General features: G+C 42.1%; 1 protein-coding gene across 1 annotated transcript; it reads right to left on the bottom strand.

Annotated features, from left to right (window-relative positions):
• Positions 1–259: 259 nt before the first annotated feature.
• LOC131720905 (zinc finger protein 32-like) lies at positions 260–17712 on the bottom strand. The gene is made up of 3 exons (XM_059013343.1): positions 17258–17712; positions 8849–8946; positions 260–3177 (listed from the first exon to the last, which is right to left on the bottom strand). The coding sequence occupies exon 3, from the start codon at positions 3124–3126 to the stop codon at positions 2089–2091; it is 1038 nt and encodes a 345-aa protein (XP_058869326.1). The 5' UTR covers positions 3127–3177; positions 8849–8946; positions 17258–17712; the 3' UTR covers positions 260–2088.
• Between the last annotated feature and the right edge of the window lie 4016 nt (positions 17713–21728).

Here is a 21728-nt window from a genome sequence, read left to right as displayed (position 1 = left end):
GTAAAACAGGAAGCGAATCCCTGACTGAAATCAGTCCTTGCATTGGCTTACAGTTTGAATGACGCTAACTTTTACACAGCAATGTGTGCCATTAACACAGGTAGCTCCCCCTCCACCATGCAGAGAGATAGAACAGGATTCGTAAGATGTAGAATGAAACTTCATTCTGTTCTAACTTTAGTTATATTGATCATAGAAGGAAAAACACGTTATACAACAATTAAAGTAAAACAATTTAAGAATTATTTTCACTTTAAACTTATTTAAATGCAATAAACCTTTCAATTTTATTGGGAAAACACACTTAAACAACTCTTAAACTTGCATGTGCAAGATTAGTAATTGAAATAATAAAACCAATTGATCAGTAAGTTTTACTTCTGTTACATTTCAATCTAATAGTTTTAGTAAATCTAAAACCCAGAGATTGTTAAACAAGTTAATATTATACCCCCGTAAAGGCTTTTTTTTTCAATTCACTTTTAGATAAGGAAATTAGGAATTATATTCACATTAATGTTCAGTGTTTCATGATAATTCATTTCATGGGAGAGTGATGACAGCTCGTGTCCACCAGGTGTCACACTTCTTAAGAAAGTTGTGTATTTGCTTTCAGACAGTCTTAATTTAAAGATAAGAATCAGCTCTGTTTGTTTATACCAGACAGGCAGGGCAGCACAGCAGGGAATCTAAACTATTCTCCAATGGAAATCTTTACCACCCTGTTACTAATATCTAGTCCTTTGAAGTAGATCTAGAGAACGTTATGGGGAAGGAAGACAAACTTAATTAACATCACAGCATCTGAAGTCTCAGTTTAAGATTTGAAATGTAATTTTACAAAGAACATTCAATTACAACTAGGAATTTCTCACACACCCTTTATATACAGAGACAATGGAAAACGCACAGGATCTCAAACTCAATGAAACTCTCTCTAAATAGCTAAGCTTGCCTTAATATGTACTGTAAGGTCATTCTAATGATAGCATACTAATAAAAAATACAAGCAAACAAGCCATATTTTACCCAAAGGGAATAAACAGCTAATGGTGATTCCACAAAAGCACCAGCTCTGTTACTGTCAAACAGTCTGAGGCAACTTCATCCTGCAGATTGTTTCGATCAATTATTCATAAACTTTACAAACTATGAATGTAGTAATAATGGTAATGTTGCAGCATGTAGGTTCTGCAGATTTTTAACACATGCAAAATGTTCAAATAGTTTGCTTGCAAACCTTTCATGTTTTACAGTATATTTATACAGCTCTACTACTGTGGGGACGTCATAATAATTGGATATACACATTTTTATTCAAATTCATTCAAAACCAACACAGCATTTGCTGCAGTGCAAGGTTTGCACCACTTGAAATAAAACACATAATTAAAAAGCACAACATTGCTTCACAGCTTGTGTTTGCACTGGTGCAATAGCTTAGAGGCCATTCTAGTTAGATGAAGCACACATTGCTGCCACACCCATGAAGATATTCTTAGTTTTCATTTATTTTAAACAATTCAATCCTTTATCTTATGCTGTACTCACCCACACTGGTACAGTAATGCCATTTGCAGCTCAAATACATCAAATTACATTAAAAATGATGTATGTTATTGGCAGCTTAATGTGTTGGGTTCATATCACACATATAAGTAGAATGACCCTGTAACTGTCTTAAATCCACAGCATGATGAGCGAGATTCATTTTTAATTCAGGGGCAGGAGTGGAGCTGAATCCCAGGGTTCTTCAGTTCATTCTGAAAGAATTATTATTATTTATTTCTTAGCAGACGCCCTTATCCAGGGCGACTTACAATTGTTACAAGATATCACATTTTTACATACAATTACCCATTTATACAGTTGGGTTTTTACTGGAGCAATCTAGGTAAAGTACCTTGCTCAAGGGTACAGCAGCAGTGTCCACCACCTGGGATTGAACCCACGACCCTCTGGTCAAGAGTCCAGCGCCCTAACCACTACTCCACACTGCAGAATGGGTCTGTCTCCTTGAGTTTGACACGCTCCCCTTCTCAGTGTCTCTGGATCATGCTGGCTCTCACTCCTGGGGACCCCCTTCATTTATTGCAGGGTGAGAGAGAGACAAGGAATCAGACAGCTCTCCACGCACTCAAACAAGCAGGGTGGAGAGGTGAGGGACTGGGAGGGAGGGAGGCTGGCTCCAGTGTGAATTCGCTGGTGTCTTTTTAGGTCTCCTAACTGACAGAAGCTCTTCTCACAGTCAGAACAGTGATATGGCTTCCCTCCAGTGTGAATTCGCTGGTGTATTTTAAGGCATCCTAACTGACTGAAGCTCTTCCCACAGTCAGCACAGTGATATGGCTTCCCTCCAGTGTGAATTCTCTGGTGTCTTTTTAGGTCTCCTAACCGACGGAAGCTCTTCTCACAGTCAGAGCACTGATACGGCTTCTCTCCAGTGTGAATTCGCAAGTGTGTTTTTAGGTTTCCTGACTCATTGAATCTCTCCCCACATTCAAAACAGTAATACGGCTTCTCTCCAGTGTGAATTCTCTGGTGTCTTTTTAGGTTTCCTAACTGACGGAAGCTCTTCCCACAGTCAGCACAGTGATATGGCTTCCCTCCAGTGTGAATTCTCTGGTGTATTTTTAGGTATCCTAATGAACTGAAGCTCTTCTCACATTCAGTACATTGTTGTGATATCTGTGGCTGGGATATGTTTTCTGAATCCTTAAACAAGTCAATAGATTCTTCTTCAATGTGGACAGGCTGCAGTTCAATCTTTTCTAATTTAATGTGGACAGGCTCCAGTTCAGTCTCTTCTTTCATGTGGACATGCTCCAGTTCAGTCTCTTCATCAATGTGGACAGGCTGCAGTTCAATCTTTTCTAATTTAATGTGGACAGGCTCCAGTTCAGTCTCTTCTTTCATGTGGACAGGCTCCAGTTCAGTCTCTTCTTTAATGTGGACAGGCTCCAGTTCAGTCTCTTCTTTAATGTGAACAGGCTCCAGTTCGGTCTCGTCTTTAATGTGGACAGGCTCCAGTTCGGTCTCTTCTTTAATGTGGACAGGCTCCAGTTCGGTCTCTTCTTTAATGTGGACAGGCTCCAGTTCAGTCTCTTCTTTAAAGTGGACAGGCATCTCCTGTTTAATGTAATCTTTTTCCTTGGCTTTCACCTGGATAAGACAGTCCTGGAAGCAGAAAATAACATTTAAGTGTTACAATCTGTTCTCTATTGGTGTGTTTACTCTTAGGACTTGGACCTGAACTGGCAGGTTTGATGAGATTGAAAGATTTGTATAATTGAGCCCCCAGTTTACACCTGAGCACAGAACTAGGCTGGCTTTGACCCGTATGCGCGCACATAGCCCCTGAACTGTATCAACCACTCCATGCTTGAAGACATTACCCCTCCCAGGACACAGAGGCAGAAGTGTTTAAATCAACAGCAAGCCTGTCATTTGAGTCACTTGTGTGTTTCTACTGCAAGGTGGTCATTCCGTGCCAATTAAGATTTCATTCTGTCATCAGAAATGGAGCGGAGCATTGAAAACATGCAAATCTGATGTTTCAAGAAACAGGTGTTATTGTCTTTATTTGCACATCAGTCTGACAATTCTTCTTGCATGGAAATGTAAACAGTAACTCCCATGTATTTTCTTGCCCATGACAAGTATTCCATGGACACAGAGAAAGCAGGCAGGTGGCAGAGCGTTCAGCTTCAGTGCCCCACAGGTGTGGAATGATCTGCCTCGATTTGGAAGGGAGGCACCATCTCCTGCTGCTTTTAACCCTTCTGCTCCGGTGAACATTCTACCTGTTTGAGGTCTGACTGACAGAACGTGACTTTCAGCTTGTGTATCAGAATCATTTTCACCAAATTGTTTGACGGGTGCGTACTACCGAAACCAAAGATACTGAAATGCTGCATCTCATAATAAAAGGTATTTCTAATGGCCTGGGGCTTTACTGACATGCATTTTGATTGGACAGTCATCTCTGATGTTTATCCTATGAATATTTCACTACAGTTAATATTTTGTCGATTTATCTTTGGGTTTATAAACATTTTGGATGATTTAGTATGATTTCTGGTAAGCTTGTACTTGTGATCGCTGAATCTCCTGACAGAGAAAAAAAAGAAAAAAACAACAACTCACTCATCTAGCTTTCTGTCTATCGAATTTTACTTTTGTTTGGAGCCTTTGGAGATGTCAGTCATTTGGTAAGCAACCAATGGTTGTTTAAAAGGCTTAAAATGGGCGTCTACCATCACCATGACATCATTGTTCATATATGAACGATTTCTAGAGGCTCTTTTTTGGCACCAGTTAGGAGTGAATAGATTGTTTTCCAAATGGTTCATGTGGATACATCCAGCATTAACATTTTTGAAAATCCGGTATTGCACCTAATATAGCCTTGCAGTTAAATAACATTTCTCAAGAACAGTCAAGGATAGCCCTCCTAGTTTAGAGAGCGAGAGTCTCCTTTTCTTTATTCTGGGCTGGAAACCCTCCATAGACAATCTACCCCGCAGACAGATTGGCAGCATTTCCAGTTCAGCATCTTCTACTATTAATTATTATACTGATTATTGGTAACCTAAAACTTCTTCACATAATATAATGATTTACATGCAAATAAACATTTTCCCATCCAACAATATGATTTTTCAAGCAGGTAGGTAATTTATTTGTAAATTCCCGAGCAATACAATGTATTATTATATCACGATTTTAATGTCCATGTAACTGCTGTCAGCTACTTTTATACACGTCCAACTACTGAAACTTACAGAAATATTACAACAGCGCTTTCACCCTTTGCAGGAAATGAAATCATTGTGAGCACATTTTCAGAACTCAGTAACACGCTTATGTGTAGACATTATTCTTGAAAATGTTTCTTTATAATGGCTTATCCCACAAGGTTGAGATTAAATGTTGGGGCTATTTACAAAAAGATACACATTAAACTACAGAACACAGTAAAACATTGCAATCCCAACACCTAAGGGAGCAGCGTCTTTGAAAACAGGAACAATTTATTAAATACCAGCAACAAAGTTAGTTCTGCCTGCTGCGGGCGTGTTGAATGCTTTGATTCAGATCAGCAGGCAGTATTCTGCAGTGCCAGTACCGTGCTGGGAAATCACAGAGGCATCAACTTACTGATGCTCAGATTTGCTATGTTTTACTGTATATGAATACTAGTTCACTTTGACCCAGTTAATCCAACATCTTTCATTTGTCAAAATTGAAATATGACAGATTTGAGATACTAATGTTACTTGCAAATACATCACTGCAAAACATGTTTCTATGAGATAAACAATGATGCACTCTTTGAACAAAAGCTGTTTAGTGTCTAAACACAAGAACCATAATAATATTAATAATCAGGGGTTCAGAACAGAAAACTGCTGCTGATGTTAAAGGGTACATAAGGACCTTTTTAATTTTATTGTGTTTCATGTTCCCATGTATTGCTAAAACTGTTTACGTAAGGTGTGTGTATGTATCCACATGGACCTCTTAGAACTACATTTCCCATCATCCTCCTGCTCACTGGTAAATCCATCTCAGTTACACATGTGAGCAGGAGGATGATGGGGAATGTAGTTCTGAGAGGTCCATGTGGGTACATGGGAAGCCATCTTGAGGCACATAGAATGAAATTTAAAAAAGTAAAAAAAAAATGGTTGAAATGTAAAAAAATAAACACACACCTTATGTAAAGAGTTGTATCAACACGTGGGAACATGCGACACAATAAAATAAAAAGGTCCTTCTGTACCCTTTAAGCCGGACATGCAAAGTGAAATTCATGCAGTTTAATGTTAATTTGAAAATGCACAAAAAACCTCAACTTATGTTGCTTCACTTAACTTTGTTAATTCTTTGCCACATCTGTTAAGGTATTTTCTGGATGGCATCAAGATTACAATTATTGCAGATGTGTTATTTTTAATAGGAGACTCATCACTCTTTTCTTCTCCCCCCCCCCCCACTATAAAAATGACTATTTACAGCAGACGTGTTATGGCAAAACATTCAGCGTTGATAAGAATGTAGTGCCGCAGTAATGCTGCTGCTATATTTTAGTCTCAGTGGTTTCATTCCTTTAGCTTAAAACAAGGCAGGCGGAAAGTCTATCAATGAAGATGCACCCTCAAAATGAGACTGAGCCAGCTGTGAGGTGGAGAAACTACAACAGCAGCCGTTACATTCTTATTGTAAGCATACACTGCTTCAAAATGCAGCACAGCTTCAACTGTTCACTTAATCAAAAACAAAGATGTTATGAAAATATCCGCTTAAAAAATTCAATCAAACTTGAATTAGTTACTAAACAAGACGGCACAGTAATCAATTACAGCTTCAAAATGCCTCCGAATACACCCGCACCCAATGAGATTGAGCAAGATACATGACTACAAATAAGAATTTAAACCATCAATGTTATTTAGGATTCAACCTATTATTTTTTTTAAGTATAATAATATTCTACTCGCAGTCCATCGCTGGATTTAATGCAGCATCAAGTCTGTTCTGCTGCACACAACTCGCTATCCTATTGTTGTCTTCAGATATTAAAAATCCAAACACGGCTCTTCAGAGACTTATTTACTGCAGGATGATCACACGTTACACAGCACTGGGAACATTACTGTAAGCGTGCCTGAGCAAACATTAAATTCTGTGCTGGATGAAATTCAATCATGTCTGCCGATAGCCAGTTGTGTTTTCTTCCTTATATCGGTGCCATGCCGGTAGGCTCCCGATTATCAGAGCACCCCTATTAACCAGAAACATGTAAACTGGAACAGAAATAAGAAATAAAAGCTTCTTGAAGTGCGTCCTGAATGGTTATAATAACACGATGCAAAGTGAAACGCAAGTGCTTTGAATGAAGTGACTGAACTAACACGATGAGACTTCAGTTTAAACGTACGTGTATTCGGGTGATCTTAAATCAATGAAAACTATAGAACATTTCAAAGTAGCCCTTGTGTGTAAGGTACACGTGCTTTCAGCACATTGCCACTAACACAGTCATTTTAACTAGCGACACTGCACAGTGCTGGACATTTTAATAAGGAGGAGTGTTAACATGAACAGAATAATGTAATATCAGCAGATGACAGAAAACACTTTAATCCCCAAGTTTCTATGATCTCTTTATTTTCTTACTTGTTGAAGGCTTTGTGATAGTTTCGATGTCTTCTGGCTCTGTGTGCAGAGCAATAACTTGCATAGTATTGATTTGAGGCACCTCTGTGTGCAGAGCAATAACTTGCATAGTATTGATTTGAGGCACCTCTGTGTGTACAGCAATAACTTGCATAGTATTGATTTGAGGACACCTCTGTGTGCAGACCAATAAATTGCATAGTATTGATTTGAGGCACTTCTGTGTGGAGAGCAATAAATTGCATAGTATTGATTTGAGGACACCTCTGTGTGCAGAGCAATAAATTGCATAGTATTGATTTGAGGACACCTCTGTGTGCAGAGCAATAACTTGCATAGTATTGATTTGAGGCACCTCTGTGTGCAGAGCAATAACTTGCATAGTATTGACTTGAGGCACCTCTGTGTGCAGAGCAATAACTTGCAAAGGAGTCATGGAAAAGAGATCTACTGAAAAATGAATTTAAAAGCAAGTGAACTGCCCTTTTTAATCTGTGAAAATAACAGAGATTAACTGTACTGTAACGCACATTCTTGTGCTAAACTCTTAGCCTTTCAGATGCGTTTCTTTCTGTAATATTAAGCAAAAATGTCAATAATAAACAAAGCATTGCACACAATTACAATCCTGCCCAGTAACACACTGACTGCTCTGACACACTCAGTTACAATGAGACAATACAAGGAACACACTGACTGCTCTGACACACTCAGTTACAATGAGACAATACAAGGAACACACTGACTGCTCTGACACACTCAGTTACAATGAGACAATACAAGGAACACACTGACTGCTCTGACACACTCAGTTACAATGAGACAATACAAGGAACACATTGAGTGCTCTGACACACTCAGTTACAATGAGACAATACAAGGAACACACTGACTGCTCTGACACACTCAGTTACAATGAGACAATACAAGGAACACAGTGACTGCTCCGACACACTCAGTTACAATGAGACAATACAAGGAACACATTGAGTGCTCTGACACACTCAGTTACAATGAGACAATACAAGGAACACACTGACTGCTCCGACACACTCAGTTACAATGAGACAATACAAGGAACACACTGACTGCTCCGACACACTCAGTTACAATGAGACAATACAAGGAACACATTGAGTGCTCCGACACACTCAGTTACAATGAGACAATACAAGAAACACACTGACTGCTCCGACACACTCAGTTACAATGAGACAATACAAGGAACACATTGAGTGCTCCGACACACTCAGTTACAATGAGACAATACAAGAAACACACTGACTGCTCCGACACACTCAGTTACAATGAGACAACACAAGGAACACATTGAGTGCTCCGACACACTCAGTTACAATGAGACAATACAAGGAACACACTGACTGCTCTGACACACTCAGTTACAATGAGACAATACAAGAAACACACTGACTGCTCTGACACACTCAGTTACAATGAGACAATACAAGGAACACACTGACTGCTCTGACACACTCAGTTACAATGAGACAATACAAGAAACACACTGACTGCTCTGACACACTCAGTTACAATGAGACAACACAAGGAACACATTGAGTGCTCCGACACACTCAGTTACAATGAGACAATATAGACAGAGTATGAAGCTGATTGAAGTCTAATGAATAGAGAGAGAGAAGCTTACTTCAGGTATTGTCAGTGGGATGTGCAGCACGGCTCTAGTGCTCCAGTCACTCGCTCTGACCGTCTCCTCAGTGAATGTGTCCTTTCTGCTCTTCAGATCTGAAAATGTGTTTATTTAGTTCAAGGAGAACAGAGAATGTTTTTACATGTGCTTTAGTTCACTTAAACAAATGTATACTGTACTATGAGATTACAAGAATACAGTTTAAGATACTGTGAAAGAAGCCGTTCAAGGGGAGGAGACAATTTCACCCCCCCCCCCAGGTGATCAAGGAAGTGCAACACTGTCTGAAAGCAAGGCTTATAAACCTGTATTGTAACCTTGTGTAGTACCAGATATCCTGCATCAAAATAAAAACATGTTTGTTTCCCCTAGCAATATTAAAAACACAGTGTGACGTCCCACAGCACGAGTTTGGAATTGAGGTGTCCCTCAGTGTTTTAAATAATACACAAGAATAACACTAGTAAAGGCAACACAGATACACCTCATTGAAAGAATGTTTAAACATGATTTCAAACACATTAAGAAGGACAGAAAGCCGGTTTCCATGTGTGTTCATGCAAGTGTGAAAATGGCAGTCACTGTATGAACGTTTTGGAAAGCGCTGCTTTTACAATCATTACGGTACACATACACGATAATAATTGTTTGATACTGAAAATATATTTGATCTCGTTTATATATAAAAAATACTTCCCCGATTGCTAGCTTCTAAGTTCCACGCGGTCTCACGAATAGAAAAAAAAAACAAAACAAAACAAAACCAAACATGCACGACAAAAATAGCCAGACCGCCAAAGACAATATTTACTCGCTAGATGTTTTCAACACGAGTTCATTTTGACTGGAAACCCGCCACTCGAGCAGCACTGAGCCCGCGGCACGGAGACTGCAACTGAGAGATATGAATAAAAACAAACACGCCGCTTCACAAATACAACACACACACACAAAAACAACGCGCTCCTACCACACTACAACCCGGACCTTTCAAAATAATACAATATAACAGCGCTCTGTAGTTTATAAACACATTGTAGAGCTCCATGCAGACTCTCTCACCTCCTCTCTGCTCTCCCTCAGTGTCTGAACGGATAAAACAACGCGCTCCTACCACACTACAACCCGGACCTTTCAAAATAATACAATATAACAGCGCTCTGTAGTTTATAAACACATTGTAGAGCTCCATGCAGACTCTCTCACCTCCTCTCTGCTCTCCCTCAGTGTCTGAACGGATAAAACAACGCGCTCCTACCACACTACAACCCGGACCTTTCAAAATAATACAATATAACAGCGCTCTGTAGTTTATAAACACATTGTAGAGCTCCATGCAGACTCTCTCACCTCCTCTCTGCTCTCCCTCAGTGTCTGAACGGATAAAACAACGCGCTCCTACCACACTACAACCCGGACCTTTCAAAATAATACAATATAACAGCGCTCTGTAGTTTATAAACACATTGTAGAGCTCCATGCAGACTCTCTCACCTCCTCTCTGCTCTCCCTCAGTGTCTGAACGGATAAAACAACGCGCTCCTACCACACTACAACCCGGACCTTTCAAAATAATACAATATAACAGCGCTCTGTAGTTTATAAACACATTGTAGAGCTCCATGCAGACTCTCTCACCTCCTCTCTGCTCTCCCTCAGTGTCTGAACGGATAAAACAACGCGCTCCTACCACACTACAACCCGGACCTTTCAAAATAATACAATATAACAGCGCTCTGTAGTTTATAAACACATTGTAGAGCTCCATGCAGACTCTCTCACCTCCTCTCTGCTCTCCCTCAGTGTCTGAACGGATAAAACAACGCGCTCCTACCACACTACAACCCGGACCTTTCAAAATAATACAATATAACAGCGCTCTGTAGTTTATAAACACATTGTAGAGCTCCATGCAGACTCTCTCACCTCCTCTCTGCTCTCCCTCAGTGTCTGAACGGATAAAACAACGCGCTCCTACCACACTACAACCCGGACCTTTCAAAATAATACAATATAACAGCGCTCTGTAGTTTATAAACACATTGTAGAGCTCCATGCAGACTCTCTCACCTCCTCTCTGCTCTCCCTCAGTGTCTGAACGGATAAAACAACGCGCTCCTACCACACTACAACCCGGACCTTTCAAAATAATACAATATAACAGCGCTCTGTAGTTTATAAACACATTGTAGAGCTCCATGCAGACTCTCTCACCTCCTCTCTGCTCTCCCTCAGTGTCTGAACGGATAAAACAACGCGCTCCTACCACACTACAACCCGGACCTTTCAAAATAATACAATATAACAGCGCTCTGTAGTTTATAAACACATTGTAGAGCTCCATGCAGACTCTCTCACCTCCTCTCTGCTCTCCCTCAGTGTCTGAACGGATAAAACAACGCACTCCTACCACACTACAACCCGGACCTTTCAAAATAATACAATATAACAGCGCTCTGTAGTTTATAAACACATTGTAGAGCTCCATGCAGACTCTCTCACCTCCTCTCTGCTCTCCCTCAGTGTCTGAACGGGTAAAACAACGCGCTCCTACCACACTACAACCCGGACCTTTCAAAATAATACAATATAACAGCGCTCTGTAGTTTATAAACACATTGTAGAGCTCCATGCAGACTCTCTCACTTCCTCTCTGCTCTCCCTCAGTGTCTGAACGGATAAAACAACGCGCTCCTACCACACTACAACCCGGACCTTTCAAAATAATACAATATAACAGCGCTCTGTAGTTTATAAACACATTGTAGAGCTCCATGCAGACTCTCTCACCTCCTCTCTGCTCTCCCTCAGTGTCTGAACGGGTAAAACAACGCGCTCCTACCACACTACAACCCGGACCTTTCAAAATAATACAATATAACAGCGCTCTGTAGTTTATAAACACATTGTAGAGCTCCATGCAGACTCTCTCACCTCCTCTCTGCTCTCCCTCAGTGTCTGAACGGATAAAACAACGCGCTCCTACCACACTACAACCCGGACCTTTCAAAATAATACAATATAACAGCGCTCTGTAGTTTATAAACACATTGTAGAGCTCCATGCAGACTCTCTCACCTCCTCTCTGCTCTCCCTCAGTGTCTGAACGGGTAAAACAACGCGCTCCTACCACACTACAACCCGGACCTTTCAAAATAATACAATATAACAGCGCTCTGTAGTTTATAAACACATTGTAGAGCTCCATGCAGACTCTCTCACCTCCTCTCTGCTCTCCCTCAGTGTCTGAACGGATAAAACAACGCGCTCCTACCACACTACAACCCGGACCTTTCAAAATAATACAATATAACAGCGCTCTGTAGTTTATAAACACATTGTAGAGCTCCATGCAGACTCTCTCACCTCCTCTCTGCTCTCCCTCAGTGTCTGAACGGATAAAACAACGCGCTCCTACCACACTACAACCCGGACCTTTCAAAATAATACAATATAACAGCGCTCTGTAGTTTATAAACACATTGTAGAGCTCCATGCAGACTCTCTCACCTCCTCTCTGCTCTCCCTCAGTGTCTGAACGGATAAAACAACGCGCTCCTACCACACTACAACCCGGACCTTTCAAAATAATACAATATAACAGCGCTCTGTAGTTTATAAACACATTGTAGAGCTCCATGCAGACTCTCTCACCTCCTCTCTGCTCTCCCTCAGTGTCTGAACGGATAAAACAACGCGCTCCTACCACACTACAACCCGGACCTTTCAAAATAATACAATATAACAGCGCTCTGTAGTTTATAAACACATTGTAGAGCTCCATGCAGACTCTCTCACCTCCTCTCTGCTCTCCCTCAGTGTCTGAACGGATAAAACAACGCGCTCCTACCACACTACAACCCGGACCTTTCAAAATAATACAATATAACAGCGCTCTGTAGTTTATAAACACATTGTAGAGCTCCATGCAGACTCTCTCACCTCCTCTCTGCTCTCCCTCAGTGTCTGAACGGATAAAACAACGCGCTCCTACCACACTACAACCCGGACCTTTCAAAATAATACAATATAACAGCGCTCTGTAGTTTATAAACACATTGTAGAGCTCCATGCAGACTCTCTCACCTCCTCTCTGCTCTCCCTCAGTGTCTGAACGGATAAAACAACGCGCTCCTACCACACTACAACCCGGACCTTTCAAAATAATACAATATAACAGCGCTCTGTAGTTTATAAACACATTGTAGAGCTCCATGCAGACTCTCTCACCTCCTCTCTGTTCTCCCTCAGTGTCTGAACGGATAAAACAACGCGCTCCTACCACACTACAACCCGGACCTTTCAAAATAATACAATATAACAGCGCTCTGTAGTTTATAAACACATTGTAGAGCTCCATGCAGACTCTCTCACCTCCTCTCTGCTCTCCCTCAGTGTCTGAACGGATAAAACAACGCGCTCCTACCACACTACAACCCGGACCTTTCAAAATAATACAATATAACAGCGCTCTGTAGTTTATAAACACATTGTAGAGCTCCATGCAGACTCTCTCACCTCCTCTCTGCTCTCCCTCAGTGTCTGAACGGATAAAACAACGCGCTCCTACCACACTACAACCCGGACCTTTCAAAATAATACAATATAACAGCGCTCTGTAGTTTATAAACACATTGTAGAGCTCCATGCAGACTCTCTCACCTCCTCTCTGCTCTCCCTCAGTGTCTGAACGGGTAAAACAACGCGCTCCTACCACACTACAACCCGGACCTTTCAAAATAATACAATATAACAGCGCTCTGTAGTTTATAAACACATTGTAGAGCTCCATGCAGACTCTCTCACCTCCTCTCTGCTCTCCCTCAGTGTCTGAACGGATAAAACAACGCGCTCCTACCACACTACAACCCGGACCTTTCAAAATAATACAATATAACAGCGCTCTGTAGTTTATAAACACATTGTAGAGCTCCATGCAGACTCTCTCACCTCCTCTCTGCTCTCCCTCAGTGTCTGAACGGATAAAACAACGCGCTCCTACCACACTACAACCCGGACCTTTCAAAATAATACAATATAACAGCGCTCTGTAGTTTATAAACACATTGTAGAGCTCCATGCAGACTCTCTCACCTCCTCTCTGCTCTCCCTCAGTGTCTGAACGGATAAAACAACGCGCTCCTACCACACTACAACCCGGACCTTTCAAAATAATACAATATAACAGCGCTCTGTAGTTTATAAACACATTGTAGAGCTCCATGCAGACTCTCTCACCTCCTCTCTGCTCTCCCTCAGTGTCTGAACGGATAAAACAACGCGCTCCTACCACACTACAACCCGGACCTTTCAAAATAATACAATATAACAGCGCTCTGTAGTTTATAAACACATTGTAGAGCTCCATGCAGACTCTCTCACCTCCTCTCTGCTCTCCCTCAGTGTCTGAACGGATAAAACAACGCGCTCCTACCACACTACAACCCGGACCTTTCAAAATAATACAATATAACAGCGCTCTGTAGTTTATAAACACATTGTAGAGCTCCATGCAGACTCTCTCACCTCCTCTCTGCTCTCCCTCAGTGTCTGAACGGATAAAACAACGCGCTCCTACCACACTACAACCCGGACCTTTCAAAATAATACAATATAACAGCGCTCTGTAGTTTATAAACACATTGTAGAGCTCCATGCAGACTCTCTCACCTCCTCTCTGCTCTCCCTCAGTGTCTGAACGGATAAAACAACGCGCTCCTACCACACTACAACCCGGACCTTTCAAAATAATACAATATAACAGCGCTCTGTAGTTTATAAACACATTGTAGAGCTCCATGCAGACTCTCTCACCTCCTCTCTGTTCTCCCTCAGTGTCTGAACGGATAAAACAACGCGCTCCTACCACACTACAACCCGGACCTTTCAAAATAATACAATATAACAGCGCTCTGTAGTTTATAAACACATTGTAGAGCTCCATGCAGACTCTCTCACCTCCTCTCTGCTCTCCCTCAGTGTCTGAACGGATAAAACAACGCGCTCCTACCACACTACAACCCGGACCTTTCAAAATAATACAATATAACAGCGCTCTGTAGTTTATAAACACATTGTAGAGCTCCATGCAGACTCTCTCACCTCCTCTCTGCTCTCCCTCAGTGTCTGAACGGGTAAAACAACGCGCTCCTACCACACTACAACCCGGACCTTTCAAAATAATACAATATAACAGCGCTCTGTAGTTTATAAACACATTGTAGAGCTCCATGCAGACTCTCTCACCTCCTCTCTGCTCTCCCTCAGTGTCTGAACGGGTAAAACAACGCGCTCCTACCACACTACAACCCGGACCTTTCAAAATAATCCAATATAACAGCGCTCTGTAGTTTATAAACACATTGTAGAGCTCCATGCAGACTCTCTCACCTCCTCTCTGCTCTCCCTCAGTGTCTGAACGGATAAAACAACGCGCTCCTACCACACTACAACCCAGACCTTTCAAAATAATACAATATAACAGCGCTCTGTAGTTTATAAACACATTGTAGAGCTCCATGCAGACTCTCTCACCTCCTCTCTGCTCTCCCTCAGTGTCTGAACGGATAAAACAACGCGCTCCTACCACACTACAACCCGGACCTTTCAAAATAATACAATATAACAGCGCTCTGTAGTTTATAAACACATTGTAGAGCTCCATGCAGACTCTCTCACCTCCTCTCTGCTCTCCCTCAGTGTCTGAACGGATAAAACAACGCGCTCCTACCACACTACAACCCGGACCTTTCAAAATAATACAATATAACAGCGCTCTGTAGTTTATAAACACATTGTAGAGCTCCATGCAGACTCTCTCACCTCCTCTCTGCTCTCCCTCAGTGTCTGAACGGATAAAACAACGCGCTCCTACCACACTACAACCCGGACCTTTCAAAATAATACAATATAACAGCGCTCTGTAGTTTATAAACACATTGTAGAGCTCCATGCAGACTCTCTCACCTCCTCTCTGCTCTCCCTCAGTGTCTGAACGGATAAAACAACGCGCTCCTACCACACTACAACCCGGACCTTTCAAAATAATACAATATAACAGCGCTCTGTAGTTTATAAACACATTGTAGAGCTCCATGCAGACTCTCTCACCTCCTCTCTGCTCTCCCTCAGTGTCTGAACGGATAAAACAACGCGCTCCTACCACACTACAACCCGGACCTTTCAAAATAATACAATATAACAGCGCTCTGTAGTTTATAAACACATTGTAGAGCTCCATGCAGACTCTCTCACCTCCTCTCTGCTCTCCCTCAGTGTCTGAACGGATAAAACAACGCGCTCCTACCACACTACAACCCGGACCTTTCAAAATAATACAATATAACAGCGCTCTGTAGTTTATAAACACATTGTAGAGCTCCATGCAGACTCTCTCACCTCCTCTCTGCTCTCCCTCAGTGTCTGAACGGATAAAACAACGCGCTCCTACCACACTACAACCCGGACCTTTCAAAATAATACAATATAACAGCGCTCTGTAGTTTATAAACACATTGTAGAGCTCCATGCAGACTCTCTCACCTCCTCTCTGCTCTCCCTCAGTGTCTGAACGGATAAAACAACGCGCTCCTACCACACTACAACCCGGACCTTTCAAAATAATACAATATAACAGCGCTCTGTAGTTTATAAACACATTGTAGAGCTCCATGCAGACTCTCTCACCTCCTCTCTGCTCTCCCTCAGTGTCTGAACGGATAAAACAACGCGCTCCTACCACACTACAACCCGGACCTTTCAAAATAATACAATATAACAGCGCTCTGTAGTTTATAAACACATTGTAGAGCTCCATGCAGACTCTCTCACCTCCTCTCTGCTCTCCCTCAGTGTCTGAACGGATAAAACAACGCGCTCCTACCACACTACAACCCGGACCTTTCAAAATAATACAATATAACAGCGCTCTGTAGTTTATAAACACATTGTAGAGCTCCATGCAGACTCTCTCACCTCCTCTCTGCTCTCCCTCAGTGTCTGAACGGATAAAACAACGCGCTCCTACCACACTACAACCCGGACCTTTCAAAATAATACAATATAACAGCGCTCTGTAGTTTATAAACACATTGTAGAGCTCCATGCAGACTCTCTCACCTCCTCTCTGCTCTCCCTCAGTGTCTGAACGGATAAAACAACGCGCTCCTACCACACTACAACCCGGACCTTTCAAAATAATACAATATAACAGCGCTCTGTAGTTTATAAACACATTGTAGAGCTCCATGCAGACTCTCTCACCTCCTCTCTGCTCTCCCTCAGTGTCTGAACGGATAAAACAACGCGCTCCTACCACACTACAACCCGGACCTTTCAAAATAATACAATATAACAGCGCTCTGTAGTTTATAAACACATTGTAGAGCTCCATGCAGACTCTCTCACCTCCTCTCTGCTCTCCCTCAGTGTCTGAACGGGTCTGTCTCCCACAGGACGAGGAATATACCAATCACAAAATACAAACCGATCAGCGCGGTCTGACAATTCATCTAATATGAACCGCAAAGGGAATCGTGATATCGGGGATATTTTAATTAAAAATGATTACGACTTTCAATTTTAACATCGTAAACGAGCTGTTTGTAGCTCTAGTTTTTCCCAGTGAATACAATTTGAATTCAGGTAACCCCCTCCCCTATGCCAGAGTTAGTATAGTCCTTTCCTTATCTTTTGCAGATATATAATGTTTTTTATACTGATATTGATATTTCCCGTCCTTTTCTGCAGAACAAGGTGTTCAAACACTAACGGTATATCCCTGATAATGTGTTTAGAAGCATGTTATGTTAATTCAACTTCCGCGCCGTTGTCACAAACAGATGCAGAATGGCGTAGGCATGCGCGCAGTTTCATAGCTTTCTCTTAGCTCCGTGAAGCTGCCCCCCCTTCCGTTCCTTCATTCCTCCATTCCTCCATTCCTTCCTTCCTTACAAACAGCACAAACGATGAGTCATGTATCATTTGTTTGTGCCGGTTTCTGCCGTTGAAACAAACGTTTGTGCTGCTATAGTTTTTAAGATATTAACGATTCTTTTTTAGGGCAGTGACGTCACTCAGCCCCCTACAATGTCGGAATTGAACCAAACTTGTCGCATTGCTTTGTGCTACGTTTGTGCTGATCATTGCTGCAAAATGAATGTTAGAGCTGTTTTCCTTCAATATTTATTCACGATTCTTTGAGAGCGAGTGAGGTCACAGTCCCCCTATAATAACGGGTTTAAATCAGATATGGGTCATTCGTTTGTGCTGATCACTGCTGCAAAATGAATGTTAGTGCTGTTTTCCTTCAATATTTATTCACGATTCTTTGAGAGCGAGTGAGGTCACAGTCCCCTATAATAACGGGTTTAAATCAGATATGGGTCATTCGTTTGTGCTGCGTTAGTGCTGCAAAATTAACGTCACTGCTGCTTTCCTTCAATATGTATTCACACTTCTTCGATAAGAGTATGTCACTTGGTAAGCGACGCTGCTTACAGAAGTGAATACCAACAAAATAAATATCAATAGCAACGGAAGAAAGTCCAGTCTTTCTTTCATCACTGGCATAGCTTTATTCCGGTCAGAGCGAGATCCTAACACTGTTTTTAGGAAAGTATAGAAAAAGTGTGTCCTCTTATTCACTTACTGTTTCACAGTGTAATGAATCTGAAACAAGTGTACACTGAGGATGCATAGGCAATGTTGCGATATTTTTGCTTTTTTGTGCATCTCAGAATTTTCAAGTTCTACTTATTATTCAGTCCTTTTGCCTTAAGTGTACACTCTAAAACATGTTGGGTTGTTTTTGTAACCCAGCTATGGGTTCAGGTGTGCTGGGTCACTTTGTTGGGTTGGTTACCGTTCTGAGCAGGGGCAGGTCTTACCGCAGCTCGTGGGTGATTTCACTGAACCAATCACAATCCACGCCAGGTAGCTCGAGCTTCCCCACGGGCTCGCGAGTGTGAAAAGCAGTTCAAATTTCTCCTGAGGATTTGAGAAGATTGAAAGTAACAGCTACAGGTAACGGTCATATATATTATTATTATTATTATTATTATTATTATTATTATTATTATTATTATTATTATTATTATTATTATATATTTATCTAATGTGGGTTTATTGTGTATCATGTTAATTAGTTGGGAGGATGTAGCGTCGAACCGCGAACATTCCAGCAACTGTGAACTTTAAGACATCCCACAGATTTTTATTTATTTGAAAGAGTAGACGGAAGTGGTGTAGTCGAGGGTATACGCAGGTAAACGGAGTGTACCCATTTTTAAATTTGGGTAATATAGCGTTTATCCACTTCTCATAAGTAGGGCTTCTCGTTTTCTGTGTTTTCCAGTTCCGCCGACTTTTTGACTCCGAATTCGGTTGATACCCGTTAAGCCATTCGTGTATCTCAATCACATACTGAGAAACGCGTCAATAGTAACATTGATTCAATTATTTTTTCTGTGAAACAACTAAATGGGCTTTTAAATCGTAAGTCTGACTTTTTTCATTTCAAAGCAGAAGCTTATTAAAGGAGATTAGAAAAGTCGGAGTAAAGCAGCTAAAATCAGAAGCCCTACGCTGCGCGAGACTGACAGCTGAGAGCTCTCATTCAGAACAGCGGCGCGAGCAGGGGGGCGTGGCCACTGGACTGCGTGTGCGTGTGCGTGTGCGTGTGCGTGTGCGTGTGCGTGTGCGTGTGTGAGGGAGTGCTCTGTTATTCGCCCACGCTACTCCACTACTCCGCTCGCTCCACTGGCTCCCGATCACCGCTCGCATCCAGTTCAAGACTCTTGTACTTGGCTACAGATGCCTTGATCAGACTGCACCGAGCTACCTCCAGACCCTCATCTCTCCCTACACCCCCACTCGACCTCTCCGCTCCGCCTGCACTAGAAGACTGGCTCTACCTCCGCTATGCTCCCCTGCCTCCAGAGCCCGCTCCTTCTCCACCCTTGCTCCGCAGTGGTGGAATGACCTTCCTACAGATGTCAGGACTGCCCAGTCCCTGACCACATTCCGGCGCCTCCTTAAGACTCACCTCTTCAAACAGCACCTGTAGAACTCCTCTGTTTGTATCCTGGGACACTATCACCCTTCATTTAAATATGCTTTATTTTGCTCTTATCTGCCCCTATTTTACTGCATTTAATCCTGTACTTCAGAATACTGTAATCTGCCAAGTGTTTAACCTGTAGTACTTTGTATTTAATCACATCCTGATGTAACTATCACTATTTAATCATATCCTGATGTAACTTTCACTATTACCTGCTGTATTATTGAATTGTGCTTTGTCACACTTTTACTTTACTTGAACAAAAGTTATTGTATTTCTTGCTCTTATTGTATTACTTGTATTGTAACACTTGAATGTATTTGTATTTGCTTGCGATTGTAAGTCGCCCTGGATAAGGGCGTCTGCTAAGAAATAAATAATAATAATAATAATAATAATAATAATAATAATAATAATAATAAATATATAAGACAGGGATTTGAGACAGGAAAAGACAGACATGGAGGCAGGAAACAAAAGACAGGACAGGAAAGGACAGGACAGGACAGGACAGGACAGGACAAGGGCAACAGGAGTGCATGCAGGCAGAAGCACGTAGCCTTGGAGGAATCATCTTGGGAAATCGACTGTTCTGTTCTTCTGGCTGGAACACTGCTGAGGGAACAACGGGTTTGTTCAAAAAACGGGTTTGGAAAAAAAACTATTTTTTATGAGTACTTTTTTGTGCAGGACAGTACAGGACGGAAGGCTGTATTTGTGGCTGTTATTATATGTGATAACCAACATAGCTATTTAAAAAAAAAAGGGATTTACATTAACGCTTTTTTTGGCTACTTTATTGTTGATTTTCTCCCCACGGATCTAGGAGAGGGGTTATATTTTGAGTTTCACCTGTGCTGAAAGAAATGAGAAGAAAGGATTACTTTGTGTTATTCTTTATACAGACAGACAAATTCTTAGTCTATTTTTATATTGGAAAAAAGAAAACTCCTTACCTATGCTGGTTGGGCCCCGTACCACCCTTCTAGGTGTGCCTGAGGCCGACGGTGTGTTACTTACCTTACCCACAGGTTTCCAGTCCAGTTTCCAGGTCAGCTCGGTGGCAGTGGACAGAAGATCAGGTGAGGTCCGAGGGCGTGGCAGGAACGTGGGAGAGAGGAGAGAAATGCGACGTGAAAGACTGGCCGTAGGGAAGTGACCAGAAGGATGACGGGGTGCAGTTTACTTACCTGGGGTACAGTCCCTGACGGCCCCTTTGTTTTACCCCACTTTCTGATGGCTGGTTCTTCAGGTTGGTGGTCGATCGGCCAGGAGAGGTCCAGCAGAGAGCAGCTGTCCTATCAGCGACGAGGAGTCCGATCACGGACCGAGCGAGTCGGAGGGGGAGACCCTGGGATCATGGGATTTACCCCCGGACCATTTCTTTCTGTTTCGTCCAATCATTGTGTTACGTCCGTGACTGTTGTGTTTTAAGTGGACCTTGTGTATATTTTTTTCGGAGCCAGTGACCGAAAGGAGGGGATTGCCTCAGTGTGCCCCTCTTTCTCTCTCGTTCCCCTCTTTCTCTCTCGTTCCTCTCTTTCTCTCTCGTTCCCCTCTTTCTCTATCACTCCCCTCTTTCTCTCTCATTCCCCTCTTTCTCTCTCGTTCCCCACTTTCTCTCTCATTCCCCTCTTTCTCTATCACCCTCCTCTTTCTCTCTCGTTCCCCTCTTTCTCTATTTCGTTCCCCTCTTTCTCTCACTCCCCTCTTTCTCTCTCGTTCTCCTCTTTCTCTATCACTCCCCTCTTTCTCTATCACTCCCCTCTTTCTCTCTCGTTCTCCTCTTTCTCTATCACTCCCCTCTTTCTCTCT

This window comes from Acipenser ruthenus, chromosome 45 (assembly GCF_902713425.1).
Source record: "Acipenser ruthenus chromosome 45, fAciRut3.2 maternal haplotype, whole genome shotgun sequence".
NCBI lineage: Eukaryota > Metazoa > Chordata > Actinopteri > Acipenseriformes > Acipenseridae > Acipenser > Acipenser ruthenus.
This window is presented reverse-complemented; position numbering and strand designations above follow the sequence as displayed.

Bases quoted from the DNA above. Each gene is read 5' to 3' on its own strand.
- LOC131720905 (XM_059013343.1), bottom strand. From the start codon at position 3,126: ATGCCTGTCCACTTTAAAGAAGAGACTGAACTGGAGCCTGTCCACATT.